This window comes from Microcaecilia unicolor, chromosome 6 (genome assembly GCF_901765095.1).
Source record: "Microcaecilia unicolor chromosome 6, aMicUni1.1, whole genome shotgun sequence".
Classification (NCBI taxonomy): domain Eukaryota; kingdom Metazoa; phylum Chordata; class Amphibia; order Gymnophiona; family Siphonopidae; genus Microcaecilia; species Microcaecilia unicolor.
This window is the reverse complement of record NC_044036.1, coordinates 265,569,289-265,596,189: the sequence shown is the minus strand read 5'-3', so window position 1 is coordinate 265,596,189 and position 26,901 is coordinate 265,569,289. Positions and strand designations below refer to the sequence as shown.

At 43.6% G+C, this 26,901-nt stretch overlaps 1 protein-coding gene across 1 annotated transcript in view; it reads right to left on the bottom strand.

Annotated features, from left to right (window-relative positions):
• CRB2 (crumbs cell polarity complex component 2) overlaps positions 1-26,901 on the bottom strand; it is a 189,755-nt gene that overhangs the window by 94,803 nt on the left and 68,051 nt on the right. Inside the window, exon 2 of the mRNA XM_030207351.1 lies at positions 4,776-5,477. Coding sequence (XP_030063211.1) covers positions 4,776-5,477 — 702 coding nt within the window. The remainder of the gene's footprint in view (positions 1-4,775; positions 5,478-26,901) is intronic.

The window sequence follows — 26,901 nt, the reverse complement described above, 5'->3', positions numbered from 1 at the left end:
CAAGCCCCATTGATTAATCAAATCCATATCCTGATTCTCAGTGGGGCCTAGTTACTAACTAGAGGCCTGATATGAGCAGTCCAAGAAAGGCAACACAAGCAGCTCTGCTGATGTAAATATGTGCATGTACTCTATGCATGTATTTGTTCATTTTATAAAATATGTGTCTACTTTGCAACTCTGCCTCAACTGTGCCCAGATTGTCCATCCGAGAATGCCTACATGCAGCAAGCCTTTAAGTGCATGCTGTCTCATCACCCTGTGTATTTATAAGTACATAGATTGCCAATCAATTTTATAAAAGGCATTTTCTGAAGTTAAAACAGGCTTTACATGCAGGGAAAAAGCTTCATAAAGTTATCCTCCATGTATTTCACTAACTGTAATTAATGTGTGTTAATGTTCATTAATAAAGCTCAGTAAATGATGCCCTAAGTTCAGAGGCAGCCAAAGGCCATTGCCGCCTGAGGCGAGAGCTGAGATGGTGCCCCCTCCACGCCAGACGTGGTCTGGATTCTACCCCCTTCCTTCTTCAACCCTATTCCCCAAGCCTACCTTTGTTTTCCAAAAGATGACTGTGGCTGCCCTGCCACCAGCACTGGCCTCTTCTTTCTACTGCAGCCCACCTCTGAGGAAACAGTTCATGTCAGAGGTGGGCTGCAGTAGAGAGAAGAGGCCAATGCCGGTGACAGGGCAACCAATGGGAATCGCTGCCGCCTCCAATTTTTAATAAACAAAGGTAGGCTCGGAGAAGGGGATTGAAGAAGGAAGGGGGGAGATGCCAGACTGCGGCCAGTGTGGGGGGATATGCCATTCCCTGAAGAGCGCCACCACAGGTGGCCTAATGGTAGGGCCGCCACTGCCTAAGTTTGACCTGGCACATGGTTAGAAGACACATCAGTGAGAGAAAAGGCATTTGAATCTTGGTTTCCCTGGTTCTTAGCTTGCTCCTTTAACCACTAGGCTACTCCTTCACCCCAGTAACATGAATTAAACTCATCACCACACCATTCAAGGTAACAGCTAAGTATCTAGTATTTTCAAATGTATTCTACTGTGCAGAGCTTTCAAAAGCTCATGCGTTCTCATCAACAGCATGACCCATAAGTTAAAAACAAAGTTTTAAACTAGTAGGGAAAGGAAGAAGTGGAGAACTGTCCCCATGATTCCTGCCTTCACTTTAATATTTGTCCCCTTGGTTGAGAATTTGACTATTGAGCTGTGAAACCTCTTCAGAGAAGTCTGACAAAGAGGGCATACTGGAGGGAGCACTCAGCAATGTAAATGAGGAGTGCAATTAAAAACTGAAACTAATTAATATTACACTGCTGCATTTGCACCAATATTGAGTATTCAAATATTTCCTTTCCTGTTTCACACTAAGCAAAACATCCTGGTACTAATTTGCTAAATGAAAGCTTGAAACAAAGCTAGTCAAAACTGTGAACTTAAAGCATAAATTCACAGGTGGGATGCAGCTTTTTCTTAATGACATGGGCAACTTGTAAAAATGAATTTATCATCTGCCTTTTTCGCCTTCCCTCTGCAGAATTTTTGGCCTAGCATGGTGCCCCTCACAAGTGGAACTCTTCAAATATATGCAAGCACTGGGTAGACCAAAAAAAGAGATCATGCGCCAGTCAGTACCAGGGGGTGTGTGGGAAAGAAGATTAACTCACAGTCACAGCGCTGGAGTGAAGAACGAGGCACTGCAGCCTTCAGAATAGCTTCTCACAAAAAGCTTGCGAGTGGAGCTCTTTGGGAACATCTTATATGTTTGATGGGTGCATCTCACCCCCTTTTCTTTGGGCAAGAGAAGCACAGAGTAAATGTTATTGTTACTGGCGACTAAACGAGTTGACCAGGGTACGAGGGTCCAATGGAGCTGGCAATGAAAAATACTGAAGCACTCTCAAAGAAAGAGAAAAATCTAGCCGAGTCTCAAATCGGAGGCCGTTGTAATTAGAGCTATACTGAATAGCATATTTTACTATTTGAATACAAATAATGAAAATATTATTTGGCCAAATACGGATACCAAATACGAATAATGGGTATTGAGCTTTAACATAAATAATAAAAGAAGCAACATGAAATCAGAAGTCAAGTGTTTATTTCAATAGGGTTTAGCACAGTACAGCCCCAGATTATTTGTATTCGAATTTAAATCACTATTTGGCCGAATACGAATAATGTATTTGGGACACGATTCGGGGTCGAATCAAATTGAATACGAATATTCAGTACAGCCCTAGTTGTAATCTCAGATTTTAACTAATCAACTTGAACCTCTGCACTGATCTTCAAACTAAAATTAAATCTGAAATAGCGACAGCTTATCCCTTTCCCAATTTGTCTGCAACATAGTTAGGATGCACCTCTGCTGACCCCTGACCCTCTCTGCCAGGTCCAATTAGAGTAGCTCACAGTCCCCGTGAATATGCAACAGAATTTGTTCAAGTGCCAGTACAGGTCTGCTAGAAAGGTTTTCACCAAAATGATCTGCTCCTGCCTAATACAATGAACAGAATATAAACAGGAACTTTTAAAAGGAAAATACATCCATTGCAGCAATGAGAATACAAAAGAAAATTGATTTTTTTCTTTAAGGGGTCCTTTTACTAAGCTGCATAAGCATCTACATGCGCCAAAATGGAGTTACCGCCCGACTATCGTGTGGTTCTTGCGATAATTTCATTTTTGGCGCACATCCGATACGCTCGTCTGAAAAATATTTTTTATTTTCGGACACGCGGAACAGATGCGTGCCAAGTGGCATTTAACGCGCATAGGTCATTACCACCCTGATTCTTTACTGCTAGGTCAATGGCTGGCGGTAAGGTCTCAGAACTAAAATGGATGTGCGGCAATTTTGATTTTGCTGCACGTCCATTTTTGGCCAAAAATAAAAGGCCTTTTTCACAGGCATGCACCCAAAACCCGCGCCTACACTACCGCAAGCCATTTTCAGCGTGCCTTTGTAAAAGGACCCCTTAATTTTTTCTGGCAAGTCCTCCTCAATCAAACCCACAATTCAAAACTTTAAGACAGGCCCTCCCCCAGTTTTTTCTCATGCCATCCATGAGTCGAAATAGGGCATGTGTGACCACTAGTTATTCCTGCCTGTCTAGAGCCGTACTACAACACCAGTGGTACAGGAGTACCTAGGGATCGCTCCTGCCCCATTTGGACTCACAGGGTATGAGGGGAGCGATTTAAGACATACAAGAGAAGATCCTGAGTGGGGAGTTTTCTCCTAAAATTTTGAATCCTAGAGTTGGTGGCCAACTCTATTTTTCCTCATGTGTGTGCTGTTTTAAATATCTCAACACCACAAAACTGAACAAAACAGCCAGCACACTCCCTATTGTTAGCTAAGGGTAGGCTTCCAAAACCTGCCTCAGTGTTACCACAGCTAATCTCACTTTTAGGTCATCCGTAATATGCGTATACTTTAGACCCAATACATAGAGATTTATCTTACACATATTCATAGATAAATATCCTGAAGATTTGATTGACTGCATGGTTATTAGGGCATATTTACAAGGCCATCAGCTAGGATTCATCACAAAGCACTACTTAAATACCAAATCCCTCCTGCTGCCTTCAAACCATAAAGAAAAAGGAAAGAAAACACGGTCCGTTTTATGTAGATGAAAGTCTATTAGTGCATCAGGGGTTCCTAAATACAGTTCTCAAGATCCATAGACCAGTCTGGGTTTCAGCATTTCCACAATGAATATGCACGAGATCTATTTCCATTAACTGCCTCCATTGCATGCATATATACACCTCATGAATATTCATTGTGGATATCCTGAAAGCCCAACAGGATCACAACCATTGAGAACTGAATTTGCCCTTCTCCATCACCATTATAGTGCCACACTTATTTTAAAGTGCTTATCTTTTTACTGTTTTAAAATACATGTCTCTACAGCAAAGTACCATCATGCTGCAGTAGAGCTGGTACAGAGGCTAACTTCAACAGAAATGTAGAGTTATATTTAGGGGGACCTGGATATGATCTCTCAACATTGATCAAGATGGATATGCTTGTCTCCAGATATTTTATTTTCCCAAGTATGCAATAGCTTATCCTGTCCCCACTTGCATGAAGGGTTTCCTTAAATAAGCAGTGTTGCTGGTGAAAAAGTCAATACTTTTGTTTTGGATGGCAGCAGAAGTTCCTACAATATTGCTATGGTGCCTGCAGATGATTACTTTATTAACGATGGAGAGAAAGGGTATTCAACATCTTACCTCAGAGCAAGGAACAATTTTCCAATGAATATGGGAACGTTTTTCGAACATGCTTACTCCTACAGCTCACAGCAGGATCCTGAACTTCCCATAGTGGAATTGAATCATGGACCTTTTTTTTTTTTTTTACCCATAGCTAATTAGTGCAGTGTCAAAATGGGGAGGGTGGTATTGTTAAAATCTCCATGGGCCAATGAAAGAAGATGCTGTTGGATATGTTGAATTGAATGATTTTTGGTAATGGATGATGCTTACTGTTTTGGATTTTTATAATACAGCTTATGTCTGTGTGATGGCTCTATAAACATGATTTAAAGATATTTAAGGGAAACAATCTTTTTTTTTCCTTTTTTGTCTCCTCGTCATACTACAAAAGTAGATCTTTGCCGGGAAGTGAGAGTACAGTAGGGCAGCATTAAAATCTTATCCCAATGGTTTGACAACCTCAGCACAGCATGGACATATGATATAATATAATGTATACCCACAATCATATATGTGACACTTACCTGTATAACCCATAACACAGGTGCAAACGTAGTGATCCATTTCATTGGAACAGGTGCCGTTATGTTTACACGGTCTTGATGCACATTCATTGATATCTATATCACATTGAAATCCTTGGAAACCAGGCACACAGAAGCAGTTATATTCATTCACCTTGTCTATGCAAATCGCCCCATTTTGGCAGGGACTAGATGCACATTCATCAATGTTTTCTTCACACTGGGCTCCACGGAAGCCCGGGTCACAGCTGCAGGTGTAGTTCCCCATCTCCTCAATACAAGTTGCGTTGTTTTGACAGGGATTGCTCAAGCATGCTGGCATTTCCATTTGGCAGGCTTCTGTACTGGAGCCCGTTTCGCACCGGCAAAGATATCCACTCACACGGTCAATACATTTTGCACTTGGATGTCTGCAAGGGTTGCTGTCGCATTCATTAATGTTAACACTGCAGTCAGCACCTGTGAAACCAGGGGGGCAAAGGCATTCGTAGTCCAGGCTTCCAGGGGTGCTGCTACAAGTTCTATTGAAGGGACATGTTTCCAAAGTGCAGGCATCGTACAGAAGATCGCAGTTTGTTCCTATGTACATTGGGGGCGTTCTAGAGCACGAACACTTGTAGCCGTTCTCGGAGTCCATGCAGCTTGCCCCATTCTGGCAGGGACCAGATGAACAGTTACTTATCTGGTCAGAACACAAAGCTCCTGTTAAGAGAATGAAGGAGAGCCAGTTATGGATTTTTCCTGCATCCATCTCCCTTTCAAAAGTCTGCACAAGGGGTACAAGCAGTGGAAATGTAATTGCCACAATATATTGTAAGCATTTTATTTTTATTATATTGCTTATTATATCATTGTAGATGCCCTAGAGTGCATATCACAGCAGTCTGCAATGCAAAATAGCCAACTAGGGAGTTCCTTGACTAAGATGAGGTAAGAACTGGCCTTAGCACTCCCTTAAAAACAAGGCAGACGATCTGCAAAATCCAACGTGGAGATAAACAAAGCAGATCAGTCAGTAATACAAATCAATCTTTATTATAGGGTAAACACCCCAATAGAAAATGCCTGACACAGGCTGTGTTTCGCCCAAAGGAGCTGCGTCACGGGCTCTAAAACAATAAATAGTAAACAAAATTATAATCACATATATAAAAAAGCAATCACAATCACATATATAAAAGCAAAAAAGTGGAGGAGTGGCCTAGTGGTTAGAGTGGTGGACTTTGGTCCTGGGGAACTGGGTTCAATTCCCACTGCAGGCACAGGCAGCTCCTTGTGACTCTGGGCAAGTCACTTAACCCTCCATTGCCCCAGGTACAAATAAGTACCTAAGCAGCATTGAGCCTGCCATGAGTGGGAAAGCGCGGGGTACAAAAAAAAAAGACCCCAAATACCATGACATATACAGTTAAAAACACATAATAAATACATGTATGTAAAAAATACAACAAATAAGTGAGAATACAAATATGTAACAAGTACTAATAACAAATATAATATAAAGTAAAAAAATACGTAAAAACAGCAAATATGATACAAAGTCAATAAGTTAAAAAATGATAACATACATAAAAAAGTGCCGTATAAGTTGGATACCTACCTCATATAAGGTTGCCACCATATTTAGCTATAGGACAAAAAGGAAAAAAAAAGGCTACTGAGCATGTGAAAATAGAAATAGAGATGGAGAACTTTTTATGTACATTACCATTTTTTGATATATTGACTTTGTATCATACCTTACCACGTGGCCATTTTGGGGGGAGCTTTTTTACTCACTGCAGTAAAAAGGGCCTTGGCGTGAAGGGAAAAACGGCCCCTGCTGCTACCGTAGAGCCCTTTTTACCTCAGCTTGGTAAAAGGACCCCTCAGTTGGTTAAGATGTCCTAAAAGTTTTGGTGTGTGCAAAATGGAGCTATGAATTAAACATGTGCACAACTGATTTCCATGCATTAAAAGGCCCTAATATGGGTTTAAAATATTTTTTTAACAACATTGTATGAAAAGATCCAAAAAATTAATTTAAATAATGGGAAAAGCCACATTTTTAAAAATTGGACTTTTTGCTTGTCCACATTCCTGCCCTGGTGAAAACCATTCTTATGGTGAAACTTGGATCCTACTGGAGGCAATTTTATTACTATACTGACACCTTCTCATCTCACCTCACCATGGATACCTCTGCTTAAGCTAAGTGATTTTCTGCATTATAAGATGTTGTATCCTGCTCTTTTGAATGGACAATATACTTAGGGCTTCTTTTACAAAGTCGTGCTAGCGATTCCCATGCGGCAAATGAGAGGAAGCCCATAGGAACTGAATGGCCTTCCTCTCTTGCCGCACTGAGAACCGGTAGCACGGCTTTGTAAAAGAAGCCCTTGGTGCAGACTCTGGAACTCGTTGCTGGAAAATGTAGTGACAGCAGCTGGCTTTACGGAATTTAAAGGGGGTTTGGACAAATTCCTGAGGGAAAAGTCCATTGAACATTATTAAGATTTTTTTTTTTTTTTTGGGGGGGGGGGGGGGGTTGCCGGGTTCTTGAAGCCTGGATTGGCCACTGTCAGAGACAGGATGCTGGGCTTGATGGACCCTTGGTCTTTTCCCGGTATGACGGTGCTTATGTACTTATGCAATGATTGAGATATAGATGCCTGGATATGTTTGAAATATCACTTTGGGCCACTGAAGTATTTCTGAGCACTTAAACTCACTATAATCTTTATGACTGAAATATCTAGATGGTATGCTGAACCGACTAATTGAGTATATGATTGCTGTCTGTCCAGGCAATTATTATTGTTAGTGGAAGATTTCTCCAATATTGACTACTTTGAAATGGGTATAATCTACAGGTGAAAGTACTCAGACTTTCCACCTAGCTGCAGATTTTTGAAAATTGTCTTTTTATAGTTTTGCATTACTTGTATACAGAGGACTGTAAGAGTTGAACACTGTCTAGGTTGAGCAAATATTTATTATGGAAACTAAATCACATTAAGTCATTATTATTAGGGTGGGTAACGATTAAACATTTTACTCACACGATTGATCGCACTTAATCACAGCCTGCATTTTGGGCACATGCTTTTCCAATTTTTTTTTTTACGTTGACCCAAACATCCTTCGGAACAGGTGCCCAGCATGGTTGATTATCCTTCACAACATGCTATTCAATTAGGGGTAGGCAATGCTTAAAAATTGTAATCAAAATTAATCGTGGTATTAAAAACTTTAATCATATGATTAGTCATACCCTAGGCTAGATGGCTTGATACTAGTAAACTTCCACTGCATGGAAATCTTTTAAACCTGCTGGATATAATGAAAAGTTGCATGCACACACTTCCTTCCTACAGCACATTGATCCACCTCCCCTCTATAGAGCTACCTACAATTTTCCTCACCTGCTGCATCCTTCTCCTGAACATACACCCAAGTGTATGAACCTGTTACCCCTGACATACAGACACCCATTTCTCTCCTCTCCTTCTGCTGCTACTGACTGCTCCCCCCCCCCCCTGTATTTATCTTAACATTTAGCTGTCTATTCATAAGGTCTCCGGCAGTGATTCCCACATGCTATTTGCAACTGATGTCACTGCCAGGCAGGGAGAGAAAGCAATGCTGGACAAAGGAGGGGAGTTACAAATTTGGTCAGGATTTAAACATTTAATTGTAGTTAAAATTTAAAAAAAAATTATTGCATTAATAGTGCACTAAATGCCCACCCCTAGTCATGGGGTCTTTTTACTAAGCTGCAGGAAAAAGGGGCCCTGTGGTAGCAGTGGGGGCCATTTTTCCCAAGCGCCAGGGCTCTTTTTCCCACAGCAGGTAAAAAGATCCTTAAAAATGGCCATGCAGTAAGATTACTCTTACCATGTGGCCATGTGGGGGGGTGGACTTACCGTCTCCTATTGAGGTGGCAGTAAGGGCTCCTGCGCTAACTGGGCAATGCATTGTAATGCTTGATTACTGCTGGGTTAGCGCCATGCTATAAAAAAAATTTTTTCAAGCACACCGGAAAAGGTGCACACGCAAGGCAGAACTATTTCCGGTGACCGTGTTGGACCGGCAGTAGTTCCGAGTTAGCATGTGGTAAGCCCGTAATGGGCTTACTGATGCATTGTTTATAAGCCATTCCCCCCCCCCCCCCCCCCCAGATTTTGTATAGGTTGCTCAAATTAGTCAATAGCCCTTTTACTAAGCCACGTAAGCATCTATGTGCGCCCAACGCGTGCCAAAATGGAGTTACTGCCCGGCTACCGTGTGGCTCTTGCAGTAATTTCATTTTTGGCGCACGTCCGATACACACATCTGAAGAATATTTTTTATTTTTGGGTGTAACAGACGCGCACCAAGTGGCATTTGGTTTGCGTAGGTCATTACCACCTGGTTACTGCATGAGTCTTTACCGCTAGGTCAATGGCTGGCGGTATGTCTCAGACCCAAAATGGACATGCAGTAATTTTCATTTTGCCGCACCTGCATTTTCGTCAAAAATAACAAAAAGGCCTTTTTTTACAGGCATGCTAGAATTGGATCGGTGCACGCCCAAAACTCGCGTTTACATTACCACAAGCCATCTTTCAGCGTGCTTTATAATAGGACCCCTCAATTAGGCACTAACAACCAATTATTTTAGTTAATTGTCAGTAATTAGGAGTTATGCACGCATCTGCCCTATGCCCTACTCTATAACATGCGTGCCTAAATTTCATAGCATGCAACTCAAAATGAGCATGGCAATGGGAGGAGCATGGGCAGATCAGGGACATTCCTAGAAATCAGGCACAATGCTATAGAACACATGGGGGGTCTTTTACAAAGGTATGATAGCGTTTTTAGCGTGCACTTCTGTTTAGCGCGTGCTTCACACTAGAGACACCCATAGGAACATATGGGCATCTCTTGTGTTTAGCGAACGCTAAAAATGCTAGCGCGCCTTTGTTAAAGGCCAACTTGGATTTGTGTGCCCAACTGCCATCATTTGGGATCAAGCATTTTCACCAAAGTTAGGTGCAGTAAGTGCACCAAGCTACTATGCACCCTTTACAGAATACTGTCTTAGCGCAGGTTATAATGTTACCTAATTTTGGGTGCCATTTACTGAACCTGGCCCTTAATGCTCAATGCACTTTACAGGAAAACATTTGATCTTGTGCCAGTGATGCTCATGATCTTTCCCGTTTCCAAGAATGTGCAAAAGGGAACATTTTCATTTTCTGCACCTTACGCAAAGCTCACGTGTTAATTGAATCAATGTAATATCTAACAACTGTTAAATGTAAGCCACATTGAATCAAAACTCATTGTTGGATAATTCTGGGATACAAGCATAAATAAATAATTAAACAAAAATATATGCTTCATAGTCTTTAATGAAAGAAGTTGCACTCAAAGACCAAAATCATCAACATTGGCCATTTGGCCAGCATTTTGTCTTTTCCCCTTTTACTGGGGGGGGGGGGGGGGGGGGGGGGGGAGAGGCGCAGGGGTATCTGTGGGAGGCATGCTAACCTAGCAAGCTGGAACTGTGCTATAAATAATGTACACAAAGGACTCTCTTCACCAGAAGGGATTGTGGATTTAGCATGTGTCTTCTCCAGTTAAGTGTTACATTCAGGTACACTAGGTATTTCCTTGTCTCTGGAGGGCTCACAATCTAACCCCCCCCCCCCCCCCCCCCCATTTACTAAGTCACACTAGTTGCTACCGCGCAGCAATGCTGACGCAGCCCATTCGCTTTCCATGGTCCAGAACTAAATATCCATGGCTAATTCTGCTTGCAGTAGTCAGCATTTTAAAAAATACTGATTGTCATGGGCTGAATATTGACTGGCTTATTTTTCAAAAAGCCAGAAAGCACAGTGATGAAAGATATTCTGTGAATGACAGTAATGTGTAAGATATAGTGCTGAATACACTCTCAGTACACGTGCAGGGGCATAATCGAATGGCGCCAGCCATCTATATGGGCGGCCATCTCTAAGACCGGCGCTGTAAAGAGGTGTCCCGAACCGGCCATCTTTCGTTTCGATAATACGGTTGGGGCTGGCCAAATGTCAGAGATGGCTGGGTTTGAGATGGCCAGCATCGGTTTTCGCCGATAATGGAAACCGATGCCGGCCATCTCAAACCCGGCCAAATCCAAGTCATTTGGTCATGGGAGGGGCCAGCATTCGTAGTGCACTGGTCCCCCTGACATGCCAGGACACCAACCAGGCAACCTAGGGGGCACTGCAGTGGACTTCATTAATAGCTCCCAGATACATAGCTCCCTTCCTTTGGGTGCTGAGCCCCCCAAATCCCCCCCAAAAAATCCACTTCCCACAACTGTACACCACTACCATAGCTTTTATGGGTGAAGGGGGGCACCTACATGTGGGTACAGTGGGTTTGTGGTGGGTTTTGGAGGGCTCACATTTACCACCACAAGTGTAACAGGTAGGGGGGATGGGCCTGGGTCCGCCTGCCTGAAGTGCACTGCAGTACCCCCTAAAACTGCTCCAGTGACCTGCATACTGCTGTCATGGAGCTGGGTATGACATTTGAGGCTGGCATGGAGGCTGGCAAAAATGTTTTTTTTTTAGGGTGGGAGGGGGTTGGTGACCACTGGGGGAGTACGGGGAGGTCATCCCCGATTCCCTCCGGTGGTCATCTGGTCAATTCGGGCACCTTTTTGAGGCTTGGTTCTAAAAATAAATGGACCAAGTAAAACCGGCCAAATGCTCGTCAGGGCCGGCCTTCTGTTTTCCATTATCGGGCGAATGCAGCCATCTCTTAACCACGCCCCCGTCCCGCCTTCGGTAAACTGCCAACACGCCCCCTTGAACTTTGGCCGGCGCCGCAACGGACTGCAGTTGAGGCTGGCCAAAATCGGCTTTCGATTATGCCGATTTGGCCGGACTTGAGAGATGGCCGGCCATCTCCCGATTTGTGTCGGAAGATGGCTGGCCTCTTTCAAAAAATAAGCAGGATAGCCCCTCAGTAAGATGCTGAATGCAGGATAGCGTATTCCATGTTATGGAAGCTATGGCTGCAGATAAAGCATGTCTATGCTGTAACTTTATAATTAAGGATAATCCTTATTGTACTGAAACAGTGCCCCCCCTCCAGTCTCCTTTATCTACACTAAGATAGCTTGAATTGGAAAACCAGTAAACAGAGGGTAGAACTTAACGTGTTCCTTGGATCATTTCTTGGCCTTCACCGCAGGCAAGTATAATGAAGAGGTCCAAGTTTGGGGGGCTTTGAAAATAAGCTGCTTACTGAAAAGAATGCATAGTACGGAATTCATTTTGGGGGGATTAGTGGCTTTTTTATAATATCAGTGGCCATGGGACTGGGCTTCCATCCCAATGTATTGTTTTCATTAAAATCTCCTTGAGGTGAAATAAGAAATGTGCTGTACAGGGAACTTTACAAACGGTCTTTTATGCAATGAACACCAATTCTAATTCTCACATACATAAGATGTACGTATGCAGGTTTTTAGTTCAGTATTTTATGTATGACCATGCTATTCAAATATTTGAAGGACTGAGTTGGAAACTTGTGAAGAATGTGTGCAGGTGTATAGCCTTAGTTATGAATATTTCGCTATTATATATATAAACAAGGTTTCCTACAAAGTATTATGGTACAAGTAAATGGAGGAGTGAATTTTGATATTACATGAAGTGTTTTGTTGAAGGGACATATTTTATACAAGCAAGATAGATTCTTATGTGCCTTTATCAAATAGGCTTGCACAATGACCTCAAGTACTGCTCAAATTTACACTTGCTCCAGTGGTGTAAATGTGTGTATGTGTGTGTACATGTGCACACACTATGGGATATATGTTATAAATCATTTGTCATGCACGTATGCTAAAACACAGGTTTTAACTACATAGACTAGACTCAACTCAGGGCTGCCAAGAGTCTGAGCCGGGCCCGGGGCAGGGCTGCCACTGCTGGCCCTCCCCCCAGGACTGACGCTGCTGCTGCCCCCTGAACCACTGCGTAGCCAGACTATAAAAATTGGGGGGGGGGGCAGGAGCCCCCCTCCCTGCCCCTCGCCGCAACTCCATATACCTTGACTAGCGGAGGTCCCCAGGTCCCGCCAGCAGAAGCTTTCCTTGTTTCTCCAGCGCTGTTCTCCATTGCATTTCCTGCCCTGCGGCTGCATTTCCCCTCACATCACACATGCTGAGCATGTACGACATGAGAGGAAAAGCAGCCGCAGGGAGGCAACGTGGCGGAGAACAGCGCTGGAGGAAGGCTTCTGCTGGCGGGACTTGGGGATCCCTGCCAGCCAAATCAGAGGCCTTGAAGCCCTGTGTCTGCTCCTCCCCAGCTTCTAAGGGGGGCCAGGAGCCGAAGTTTTCTCTCTCCTGCTCCTGTCGGGATGTGATCACCTCTCTCCTGTCAGGAGCAGGAGAGAGAGACAGACACCAGCACTGGGCCCCCCCTTGGAGGTCGAGCACAGGGAAATCTTACCCCCCCCCCCCCCCTTGGCAGCCCTGACTCCACTAGATGATCTGCCTTCTAGTACAGTGAAACCTCGGTTTTCGTCGATAATTCATCCGAAAAATATCGATGAAAACCGAGGCAACATTTTTCTCATTAAAGAGCTGGCAATTTTGTATAGGCACTGAACCAGAAGCAGCAGTATGGGCTAAATGACGAAATTTTTCTCATTAAAGAGGTGGTGATTTTGTACTGGCACTGAACCAGAAGCAGCAGTATGGGCTAAACGACGAAAGTTTTCTCATTAAAGAGCTGGCAATTTTGTACAGGCACTGAACCAGAAGCAGCAGTGTGATCCCATAACCGGAAACAACGCCCCAGAAGAATGACACGTGAGAACGCAAAATTAGCAGCGTGGGCATGCCGACGAAATCCGAGGCGACCGACGAAAACCGAGACAAAAATTTCGTAAAACAAATCAACGATAACCGAAAACGATGAAATCCAAAGTCAACGAAAACCGAGGTTTCACTGTATATAGCGCCTACCCTCTGGAATTCACTACCCTCATTACTCTACCTTGAACTTTCATTTCCTAAATTCAAGGCAGCCTTCAAGATCTATTTATTCAGATCTGCTTTTGGAGATAATTGTTGAGCATTACTTCCTGGCACTCGGCGACTGAGGCCCAAGTTCCGTTTCTAAGTATATGTGGGATTGATATTAAACTCCTCTCCTCTTAGAATGATTGATGCTGGCTACTTTCTCTGTCTTATTGAACTAGAGTTCTTTTTGTTTCACAGGTTTATTTTTATATATTGTTGTAATCCCTGGTTAGGTTGGGACTACTGAAAAGAGTGAGCCCTTGTAGAGAGTTACTGGGAGGTCCCTGGATTGGAGAAAGTGCAGCCCATGGGAGGGTTTATGGAATAAAATGCAGAAAAATAGTGCCCATGTTGGGGTGAGTGATAGATTTGGAAGGAGTTAAGAGAAAATAAATGAGGAAGATGAGAGCGGGAAATGTCCTTGGTTTTTGAATCATGCCTTGGTTACCTAGCGGTCTGTGGTTGTCTGCAAGCCTCTGCCAAGTGACCTGAAAGGAGAAGGGGGATCCTGAAGTGCCAAATTGGAGTTGGGCTGAAATTAAGGAGCAGTTATTGCCTCATGTACAATAACTAAAGAAGGAGCCATAGCTTCGAGTGGATTGGGGAGTCCAGCCCGCAAGCGGGGTTTAGGGCAGGAAGGTGCCTGCTCAAGACTGGGGTGTAGTCCTGCGAGGTACACTCACAGAAGGACAGCCATAAGGGTCTGTGCCTGGGGGTAGCGGAGTGACTTGATGGAGGAGAACAGCCCTGAGGTGTCATCTGGAAAACAGGATAGGCATGGACAGGAGACTTATCTATATGTAAATAGCCCTGCCTAAAAAATCCTCCTGTATATAAATCCATGAAGGAAGTGGTAGAGGTGTTCCCCACGGAATGACAGAAGTCTAGGATTAAATTATATGAGAACTATTCCAATGACTGTGTTGAAGATCAATTCACGTTTCTATCTGCCTGTTGCAGAAGTTCAAATAAAAGTTGAGTTTATTAATAACAGAAAAAATCTGGACGGAATTTCAGCAAATCTATACTGTATTGTCAAAAAATGAGCTGAACTCTATTGAACAATCTATAAATGTTCATAACCTATAGGATGTGATATCTATCTTTTATCTCTTTTTTTATTAAATATTACAATCTTTCTTGCTTTTTTTCTTCTTTACAATATAAAAAAAGTGGAGTTTTTTAAGACCAAAGATTATAATGGAGTCCTAAGAAAGCAGATGATTATATGTATTGAATAAGAATAACGTCATGCAAAGACTGATGAGGTCTTTTTCTCCATTTTGATTAAAAAGAAATAAAGAAGAAAAAAAGCAAGAAAGATTGTAATATTTAATAAAAAAAAAAGAGATAAAAGATAGATATCACATCCTATAGGTTATGAACATTTATAGATTGTTCAATAGAGTTCAGCTCATTTTTTGACATGTGAGTTTATTAATAAGCCTTTGGAGTGATTCATGGTTCATGGACTGAAGAGCTGAGTGGAACCCAAAACTAGTAGATTGTCTCCCAAACCCCTGGATCGCTATTCCGGACCACTGACCCACTCCCAGCTCGACTGCAAGTGGACTGGAATTGAGGTGTGTGGTAAGAGTGGCCCGTGTGAAAGCAAAGACTGTGAGATTTGAAGTGAGAGAGACAGTGAACTTCTTTTGTGGCCCAAGTCTGGAGCTAGGACTGGGTGAGACCTGGGTTACATTGTGAGCCACCGTGCTGTATTTTATGAACGGTCGTATAACAATTAAATTTTAACCATAACCATAGCCCCATAGTTATTTTATTTATTTGAAGTTTGTTGTGATCTAAGATAATAGATAAATACAAAGCCATTTTTGTCATCCTCCAAAAACACCTGTACTGGCTGCTGATTTTCAAATAGTGATTTCTTGGAACAGGTTTATTGATGAGTGCTAAACTGTTTCCTAATATTCGTGTTATTCATTTGGGGGAGGGGGGTTAATATGAGGATTAAATGAAAAGTAATGCCTCCGCCTCCATAATTCATCAACAGATGGCAGCATTGACACACTACACGTGGAGGGGCATAATCGAACGCGAACACCTATCTCCATGGCGTCTATGTCCAAAAACGGGTACGTGAAGAGGCGACAGACCGTATTTTTGAAAAAATGGATGTTTTTCAGCTGGGCGTTTGTTTTTTTTAGCGATAATGGAAACTAAAAACGCCCAGCTCAAAATCGTCCTAATCCAAGCCATTTGGTCATGGGAGGGGCCACGATTCATAGCACACGCGCCCCCCTGACATGCCAGGACACCAACTGGGCACCCTAGAGGTCAGTGCGGTGGACTTCAGACAACGCTCCCACATGCATAGCTCCCTTACCATGGGTGCTGAGCCCCCAACCCCCAACCCCCTCCCCAAAACCCACTACCCACAAATGTACTACACTACCATAGCTCTTAGGGGTGACGGGGGCACCTACATGAGGGTACAGCACAAGTGTTACAGGTAGGGGGGATGGGCCTGGGTCCACCTGGCTGAAGTGCACTGCGGTACCCACTAAAAGTGCTCCAGGGACCTGCATACACGCAGGCCTCTAGGACTTGTTGCTGCTATATAACATTGGCACACCAGTTGACACCTGAAGACTAATCTCTCAGAAAACGTCCTTTATTGGAATAAGCATGCTTACTCACAGTTAACTGCAGATCAGAGGTTGTGCCCCACTGGCAACGAGTCTCCCTGGTACTGAGATGAGCAGTAGGTCAGAGCTGGCAGAATGCTGTACAATGCCCTCTTTCAGCCACATTCAAGGTAAGAACTAAGTTCTGTAGCGTGGCTAACACGTGAAAGGGATCTAAAACTGGCTTACAAAAATGGCCACTACCTCATGGACTACCGGAAACAAAACAGGGCACACTCTGACCTAGTAAGCAGGGGGAAAAGCACCATGGGAGTAGAGCCTACCAACTACCAACATTGTGAGCATTTGCCACAAGCTAGTGGAATCACGGAGCCCAATACCCAACACCCACCACAATGTATTGCTGATGTGACTCTGCGGTGCCCTTAACAGAAAAGGTGTCACACTCACCCAAGAGCCACATCAGAACCAGGGAAAGGCTGTCACAGGATAGAACACATTCTGCTGTCACGGAGGTGGGTACGGCATTTGAGGCTGGCAGAGAGGCTGGAAAAAAAGTTTGTAAAGTGGGATTTTGTTTGGTGGGAGGGGTTAGTGACCACTGGGGGAGTCCGGGGAGGTCATCCCCGATTCCCTCCAGTGGTCACCTGGTCAGTTGGGGCACTTTTTTGGGACCTGTTCGTGAAAAAAAAAGGGTTAAAAAAAAGTGACCCAAAATCGCGGTAAAAACGCCTTTTTTTCCGATTATCAGCTAAAGACGCCCATCTCTCCTCGGCCGATAACCACTCCCCAGTTCCGCCTTCACCATGCCTCCAACACGTCCCCAACACGCCCTGTCAACTTTACCCGTTTCCGAGACGGATTGCAGTTGGAAACACCCAAAATCGGCTTTCGATTATACCGATTTGGGCGCCCACGGGAGAAAGACGCTCATCTCCCGATTTGGGTCGAAATATAGGCGTTTTTCTCTTTCGATTATAAGCTGGATAGTCACTTGTTCTTTGAAATCTCTTCCTTCATGTCAGTTGGCGAGAAGCGTCTGTCTGAAAAGGCTGTTTTTCTATTGCTTGTGAAATGAAAACATGCTGTGACCACTTGGTGCAATTTGAAGAAGGCGCTGTGATAGAATTTCTGACTGTTGAAGGAGTCCCTTCAATTGAAATTCACCACCACATGCAGGTTTCTTTATGGTGATGACTGTTGATATATGTATTGTATGTCACTAGGCCAAGAAAAAGGAAAAATTGTGGACCAGGAATTGCTGATGTGTATGTGTATGATCAAAAATGAAGTGGACGACTCATGACAGCAATGGACGAGTCTCACATGAGAAAGGGACAATTGGAGGATCATGCAAAGCATCACATTGCAACCCTAAAAACTTTGCAAGAACGATTGAGAAGAGTTTGGAAACACAAGGAAATTTTGTTAGATGACAATGTTAGGCCTCACACAACAGTAAACACCACAGGCAATTGTGAAGATAGGTCTCACAGCCCTACTCTATCTGTCATACAGCCCAGACTTAGCGCCATGCGAATCCCATCTTTTACCAAAATTGAAGGAATACCTTCAGGGACATCATTTTGACTCGAATGAAGAGGTGGAAAGGACTGTATGAAGAAACAAGATGTGCAGTTCTTTTGCGACAGCTTTCAAAAACTTGTCCATCGTTGGCAGAAAAGTGTGGCGGAATGTAGCGGCTATGTAGAAAAGTAAATACATGTAATAAAAGAGCAAATTTCAAGCTTTATTTTTAGTCATTACACTATCTTCATTTATGTTTCAACATTTTTTATTGATGACAATTCAAATGGAAAATTTCCAATAATCTGAATATGCATATGTTTAGAAGCAAACATGAACGCCTTAGAACCATGCATTACAGTCCGTCATCAAATTCTTTTGAAACATTTTCTCCCCCCCCCCCCCCCATCCTCTGCTTGTGTTCTAACTTCCCCCCCTCCCTTTTACACTATCTTCATTTAAACAAAAGTTATGGAGGTGGAAAGATTACTGTATTAATTTCTCTAGGGTTCAGTTTCTCTGATATTTCAGCCATTTCATCTTGTTCTATAATTCAGTATTTCTTACACCCTGCTGTTCTTGATGGATTGGGTACCACAGATGCCTCATCCATGGATGAGTTTTTTTCCTTACCATTCTGCATAAATAGAAGAAACCCAGCTTAGTTAATCAGGTCACTTCTCTTGTTCCCTTTGTTACCTCTGCTGAAACTGATCTACGGTATTATAGAGATTGGCATTTGTTTTGTGTGGGTTTTCTCTCTTAAACAGTGTTCTGGAAGCTCTCTAAATAAACTGTGTACACAGAGCAAATTCATTAAGAGCTAAAATGCTTTCATGCACACAGTACACACATCTGCAGAAAACATTACCCAAGGATTTCCTGAGGGTTACCACACAGCAGGAAAATTTTGATAGCTGATGCAACAGCACTTCAAATTAAATAGAAAAACACATGTCCATGTTCTGAACGTGTCAGACGCCAAGTAAATAAAGGCTTACAAAATTAACTGATTAATTGTCAATATGCCTAGGGCATAATACAGAAAGGGGAAACATTTCTTTGATAACATGTTACACTTTCTCCTCAAACCTTACTGCAAATTACTTTGGGCCGACAAATTAGTGAATTTTAATTGTTCTAAAACCTTTGATTATAAGTACAGATCCACACAAAGGCATTGATCAATTCAAATTCTTTGTTCCCATTGTTTCTCATTTTTTGTAAAAATCTCATGCAGGGGCAGGCCCATTGCCTTGGCATTTGGCGGGGGAGGGACAGGAAGGGAAGACCAACCACAAGGATAAGGCAGAAATCTCTCCAAAAGCATGCTGCCAAAGTTCCCTTCTTGGGAAGCAGCCACTGGGTAGTAGCCATGTAAAAACTCATGAGTGCCCCTGTTAGAGTGGTGGCCTAGAGGACTTTTACTCTATCTCCCTGCTGAGGCACATTAGTAGTCCTCATAGTCACCTCCCTTTCCTGGCCTGACAGCCCTGATTTTGGGTGCTAATACTCATCACAGTCAAAAAAACTAAATAATCCCACTCTATAAACTAGTTTACCTGTATGTTAGAGTATATTAGAGCATATTAGTGTGCTGGCTCTTATGTTTTAGATCGTGTGAGTTAACACTCTAGCTCTGATACTTTAACTCGTGTTAGTTAATAAATCAGAGAGGGCATGAGAAATCTTATAGAGCAGCTAGCAGTTACCAGCTAGCAAGGCTTTAGGCTTCTTAAGCACATCCTTTTGTTGCGAAGTGCATTATGGAGTATGAGATACAGTTTCCTTGTTCGATTTAGGATATACATGAAGATATAAATTGAGAGCTTGTTTATCATTTAATGTATAATTTATCACATACATGATTTTGGAGTGGTTAACATTCGGTTTGATTGAGCCTAGATTTAAAGACGGACAGAGATGGCTGCCGCTGCATAGAGCTGTTATGAACAGCGCTCCAGCTTACTTGGGTAAAGCATTTTTCCTCGCTTAAAATGCCGCATACTAAAAGAAAAGGGGTTGTGAAGAGGGTTCCCTCGCCCTCCTACCTCAACACCAACCCAGCTAAGTTTGGATCGATTTTTGACATCAATCTCTCAATTACAAAGTGGAGATAGTACCGTAGTGGAGCGAACCGGAGAAGCGGAACCTCCACCGGTTGAAGAAACCTCCCTGTCTCCTTCATCGCAGATGCTTCCTCCGTGTCCGGCAGCGTTAGCAGTCCTAGGGGCGACCCAATACACCACCGGAAGTGTGGTTGCAGAGGCGTCGGGAGAGGGACTCGAGCTGCTACAGACACTGCCGAGCCCTAAGAAGATTGTCTCGGGGGAAAAACCAGAGGTAAATTTAAATTTGATCTGGACAGTGTTGAATGGAATGAATGAAACTCTTGTTAAAAACGTCTGGGGAAGTCCACATCCTAAATGAAAAATTTGAGGAATTGAAAGTAACAATAGAACAAGTAAAACAAGAAACTTCAATAAAGGTTACGAATATCCAGAAAGAAGTGGATTTACTTCATGAATTTAAGAATGCAGCAATAAGAGATAGTGGTGATATTCAGCGTAGAATTGAACAGATTGAGAACCACAACAGAAGATTAAACTTGCGATTTCTTAATTTCCCAAAACTCCTAGGAAACTCTCCGATTGATCTCTTTAAAAGATATTTAAATGAGAACTTAAAATTTCCTCTTGAAGGTATTCCCCCAGTAAATAAAATTCACTATATTGTGAATTCCATGGAGACAGGCAGGAAAAAAACGGATTTGAAGCAAACAAATGAAAATTTGGCTATTTCAGCTCTATTAGACCAAACTTTGGACAATTGTACTGAAAGGGCAACCCTCATAGTTTCTCTGGTATTTGAGCAGGACTTAAATGCCATTATGAGAAACTACTTCAAAAATTCTAATACTTTATTTGGAGGGGAAAGGATATGGATATACCCAGACGTTACAAAGCAAACCCAGCAAAGAAGAAAACGTTTCCTGGCAATGAGAAAGAGGACATTGGAGATAGGGGGTTCTTTTTTTCTTGCGTCCCCATGCAAATGCAATGTAAAACTGGGTTTAAATAAGTATGTTTTCTATTCACCAGACCAGTTAAAATCATTTTTAGATTTGAAGCAACTTAAGTAACATCTAAAAAGAAATTATTGGGAGTATGCAGCGAATATTTCCTTAAATATGTTATTTCTACTTTGTAATCTTCTCTATTCTTTTGTTCCTCCACTTAATTTGTGGTCTGAGGAAGCTAAAATGTTATTTCTTATTTAAAAAGAAGTGGAATGTATATTTTCTTTTGGCTGTATTTCATAAACAAGTTATGCTTGTTAATTATACTGAAATTAATAAATATATTATAAATAAAAAAAAACATTCGGTTTGATTGAGAGCAAAAGGTTTGCTCAGGGGTGTTACTGAAACATATTTGGAGACATTCTATGATAGAGAAACCCATCCACCCTCTAGGAATAGCCTACTTAAAGTGGGCTGTCCGCTTGGGTGAGTATAACCTCTGAGAATATCTCCTTTTCACACAGAAATGTTTGAGTATTTTAAGCAAGTTTGCTTTAGAACTCTTCGGCTCTCTACTTATATCTTCTTAATTAGCAGAGTTAAGCTAAGTTGAGAGAACCCTGGTTTGCATCACAGTCAACAGTCTTGTGCTATTAGTTTCCTATCAAGCGGTCTCACCCCCTCTGGTTCCCTTGGCAAGAGATACATTATTTTGTGAAAATAAAGAGTAACAGAGAGTTCCCAGGAGCCCCCAAGATTTCCTCTAGCTTATCACTAAGTAGAAAAATGTCATCTCTTCTTAAAATTAGGAGGAGGAGGAGGAGGAGGAAAGAAGTAATACCCACTCTTTGTGCGTGGGTTTTCTAGCCCTTTCTAATTTTGACCTCATCTTTATTTGCTCAAGGTCATTTTTGCTTTGGGTAACATCAAGTCCCTGCTTCACAGTTTCCCAAAAGATTGGTGTTGTCAGTGAATTTTCTTACAATATTATTGTCCCATTCCACGTTCCTACCTGTGCTCCCGTCGTGGGGAACGATGGTCGGTGGCCCTCGTGGCGTCCAGGGCTGCGGGGATGGACCTCCGGAGAAGCCGGCGCTGCCGCGGGTCGGGCCAAGACCGGCGACCCGCTGGAGCGAGCACCGGCCTCGGAGAGTGGAGCGTTACGCCGGCCAAGATGGCGGCGCCGGCGCCGTCACCTCCCGTGCCCGGGGCGGACCGGCGCGGAGGCTTCACCTACATCACCCCGGATTGGCGCGCCGGGGCTAAGACTCCACCTGGAGGGCGGGCCGGCCAATCCAGAGGCTCCATCGTCTTCCGGGGTCGAGTGGGTTGGTTCCTCTCCGGGGAGGGGGCGGGGCGGCGCGATATTTAAACAGGAAGACAAGGGGACTCAACTGCTTCCGTTTTCGTGTATGCAGAAGCCGGCACAGTAGGTTTGTACGGAGTGCTAGCCGCCCTTGCTAGCTACCATTCAGAGACTGTGCTACTTGTCCTCTCGGAGTGCTAGCCGCCCTTGCTAGCTACCATTCAGAGACTGTGCTACTTGTCCTCTCGGACTGCTAGCCGCCCTTGCTAGCTACCATTCAGAAACTGTGCTACTTGTCCTCTCGGAGTGCTAGCCGCCCTTGCTAGCTACCATTCAGAGACTGTGCTACTTGTCCTCTCGGAGTGCTAGCCGCCCTTGTTAGCTACCATTCAGAGACTGTGCTACTCGTCCTCACGGAGTGCTAGCCGCCCTTGCTAGCTACCATTCAGAGACTGCGTTACTGTCTACCAGCCAGGTCAGCCATCACCCCGCGGTTCCAGCAGTCCTGCTGGCCGCCTGCAGCTGGGGGCTCAACCCCTGGTGAATGGCGGCCGCCGCGGGTGAAGATTCGGGGTGCACGGCTGTCCTCTGAGGTCTTGCGGGGCCTTAGGGAACCTAAGGGCTCACCACTAGCAACAGGACAATTATTGTGCTTCCAGGGAATCACTACTACACCACCTTCAACCCTGGTAGAAAAGTGCTAAAAATGAAATAGGTTTGCCCTTATTTAAACTTCAGAACGTATCAGTAAATCCATGAACAAGTCATTCACAGAAAAAAAAAATAGTGGACTTAGCAGATGTGCAAGACAAATACAAAAGTACAATATACTAAAGTGTTTCTTTTTTTGTTGATGGAAAATAGAAGAGTGATGCAGAGTTTTTCAGTGTGACAACTCCATCAAAAAGATAAAGCAAGGCAGCTAAGTAAAGCATGGAAATGGCTGATTGTTATCCACAGGGGGACATTAATCTGGTGTCTTACAAAACGATAGAAAGAAATGGAGCATTAGAACAATATTTCTCACAATCCACTGAACAGGCTGCCAAGTCAACCAAGCACCTATTCAGTATTGTGAATGGCCCTACTGCAACCCCCACAATAGAATCTGCCTGCCCATTTTAAAAATGAACTGCAATGATTTTGCTGCATACTTTGCCAACAGAATTAAAAGTCTCTGCCAGGATCTGTAGGCAGCCTCACCCAGTCTCCTTTCAGTTAAAAAGGAATGCATAAACTTGTCCCCTTCTTACACAGACATATGCGACTTTCTTAACCCAACAACAGAGGAGAACCTTAATTAATCCTGAGAGGCCTTCGACCAACCCCTTTGATACTCGCCCATCAATGATTATACTGCAGGCAAGCAGAGGCCTATAAAAGAGGCCACAAAACCATGATTGCCTCTCTTTTTTGGAGTTAGTTACATCATGTTCCAATAAAACCTTTTCCAGATGGGCTGGATCAAAGAAAATAAATCGATTCCCTGGAAACACAACAATCCATTTAATTTACTCATTGAAAAAAACACAACCACATTTCACATCTTCACACAGAACTACATTGGCTACCAGTACATGCAAGGATTCGATTCAAACTAGCCTGTACACTATTCAAAATTCTCACAGGAGACTGTCCAGGCTACATGCCTTTACATGAAGAACTCATTGCCAATAAGAAGTTGAGAAGGCCTAATAACTGCTCCTCTTTTACTCTACCATCCCCTAAAGGTATAAAACGAGCCAGTATCTACGAGCAACTATTAGCATACCAAGCACCCAAAGTCTAGAAGGACTTGAACTTAAGCCTAGACTATTTAAATGACTATAGGCAATTGAGAAAACATGTAAAAACATTTCTCTTTAAAACAAATTCCTATGTTAATTCCTCTAAAATGGTAATTTGATCTATAATATTTGCTGTATGTCCCGAGGTATTGTCTTGGTCCTATCTTTGTATTCAAGACCCAAAATGTAAACCATTTAGAACTGGTTAGGGTACTGTCAGACAGGGGCGTAGCTGCTATGGGGCCACGGGGGCCTGAGCCCCCGTAGATTTGGCCCTGGACCCCCTGCCGGCGACCCTCTCAACCCCCCCCTCCTGCCGCCTGCTACCTTTGCTGGCGCGGGACCCCAACCTCTGCCAGCCGAAGTCTTCTTCCTTCGGTTGGTTTCTTCTGACTGAGTCTGATGTCCTGCATGTACAACGTGCAGGACGTCAGACTCACAAAAACAGAATGAAGTCCTGCAGATCGCAAGGCTTCATTCTGTTTCTGTGAGTCTGACGTCCTGCACATTGTACGTGCAGGACGTCAGACTCAGTCAGAAACCAAACAAAGGAAGAAGACTTCGGCTGGCGGGGGGTCAAGAGGGTCATCGGCAGGGGGGTCAAAGATATTGGAGGTGTTGGCAATGGTGGGCGGGCGGGCAGGGGTCGGCAATGACTGGCTGGCAGGCAGGAGTTGGCAGCGCCGGGGGGGGGGCTAAAATGTGCCCCCTCACCTCAGCTCTGGACCCCCCTACCGTTAAAGTCTGACTACACCCCTGCTATCAGACCTGTGAGTTCTTGTACCAAGTAGAGCACTGCCGAGCCCGGTTCTCGGACCAGGTTCTGCTTGGCGGCCAGACAACCCCGGGTTTCACCTGCGCTGACCGCTGTTCCCCAGAGGTTGATCCCCTAGGTGCGGGCGGCCTGCAGGGCTTACGAGATGGAGCAGGAAGTGGGGTGATGAACGTGATGGCCAGACAGGCAGCAGGCAAGAGAGTGATCCAGGTACAGGCAAGGTCAGGAGGCAGGCAGCAGACACAAGAGTAATCCAGGAACAGGCAGTCAGTATAAATCAATATATGCATCCAGCTTCTCCTACATCAGCACACAACTATGGAATGCACTACCAAATGTCATAAAAACAATGCACGACCTAACAACTTTCCGAAAATTATAAAGACCAACCTGTTCAAAAAGACATACCACAATGATCCATCCTAAATACCAGACAACTAAACTCTACCAGAACCAGACAAAACCGAACTCTCTATACCTGACTGCTTCAATCACTCTGTCACTAATGAACGTTAACGCACTACCAGTTTATTTCTCATGCCGGAAATGAACTGATTATCTAACTTACTCTATAACTTACTCTATCATTTATGAACTTTAATGCAATACATAAGTACATAAGTACATAAGTACATAAGTAGTGCCATACTGGGAAAGACCAAAGGTCCATCTAGCCCAGCATCCTGTCACCGACAGTGGCCAATCCAGGTCAAGGGCACCTGGCACGCTCCCCAAACGTAAAAACATTCCAGACAAGTTATACCTAAAAATGCGGAATTTTTCCAAGTCCATTTAATAGCGGTCTATGGACTTGTCCTTTAGGAATCTATCTAACCCCTTTTTAAACTCCGTCAAGCTAACCGCCCGTACCACGTTCTCCGGCAATGAATTCCAGAGTCTAATTACACGTTGGGTGAAGAAAAATTTTCTCGGATTCGTTTTAAATTTACCACACTGTAGCTTCAACTCATGCCCTCTAGTCCTAGTATTTTTGGATAGCGTGAACAGTCGCTTCACATCCACCCGATCCATTCCACTCATTATTTTATACACTTCTATCATATCTCCCCTCAGCCGTCTCTTCTCCAAGCTGAAAAGCCCTAGCCTTCTCAGCCTCTCTTCATAGGAAAGTCGTCCCATCCCCACTATCATTTTCGTCGCCCTTCGCTGTACCTTTTCCAATTCTACTATATCTTTTTTGAGATACGGAGACCAGTACTGAACACAATACTCCAGGTGCGGTCGCACCATGGAGCGATACAACGGCATTATAACATCCGCACACCTGGACTCCATACCCTTCCTAATAACACCCAACATTCTATTCGCTTTCCTAGCCGCAGCAGCACACTGAGCAGAAGGTTTCAGCGTATCATCGACGACGACACCCAGATCCCTTTCTTGATCCGTAACTCCTAACGTGGAACCTTGCAAGACGTAGCTATAATTCGGGTTCCTCTTACCCACATGCATCACTTTGCACTTGTCAACATTGAACTTCATCTGCCACTTGCACGCCCATTCTCCCAGTCTCGCAAGGTCCTCCTGTAATCGTTCACATTCCTCCTGCGACTTGACGACCCTGAATAATTTTGTGTCATCGGCGAATTTAATTACCTCACTAGTTATTCCCATCTCTAGGTCATTTATAAATACATTAAAAAGCAACGGACCCAGCACAGACCCCTGCGGGACCCCACTAACTACCCTCCTCCACTGAGAATACTGGCCACGCAATCCTACTCTCTGCTTCCTATCTTTCAACCAGTTCTTAATCCATAATAATACCCTACCTCCGATTCCATGACTCTGCAATTTCTTCAGGAGTCTTTCGTGCGGCACTTTGTCAAACGCCTTCTGAAAATCCAGATATACAATATCAACCGGCTCCCCATTGTCCACATGTTTGCTTACCCCCTCAAAAAAATGCATTAGATTGGTGAGGCAAGACTTCCCTTCACTAAATCCGTGCTGACTTTGTCTCATCAGTCCATGTTTTTGTATATGCTCTGCAATTTTATTCTTAATAATAGCCTCCACCA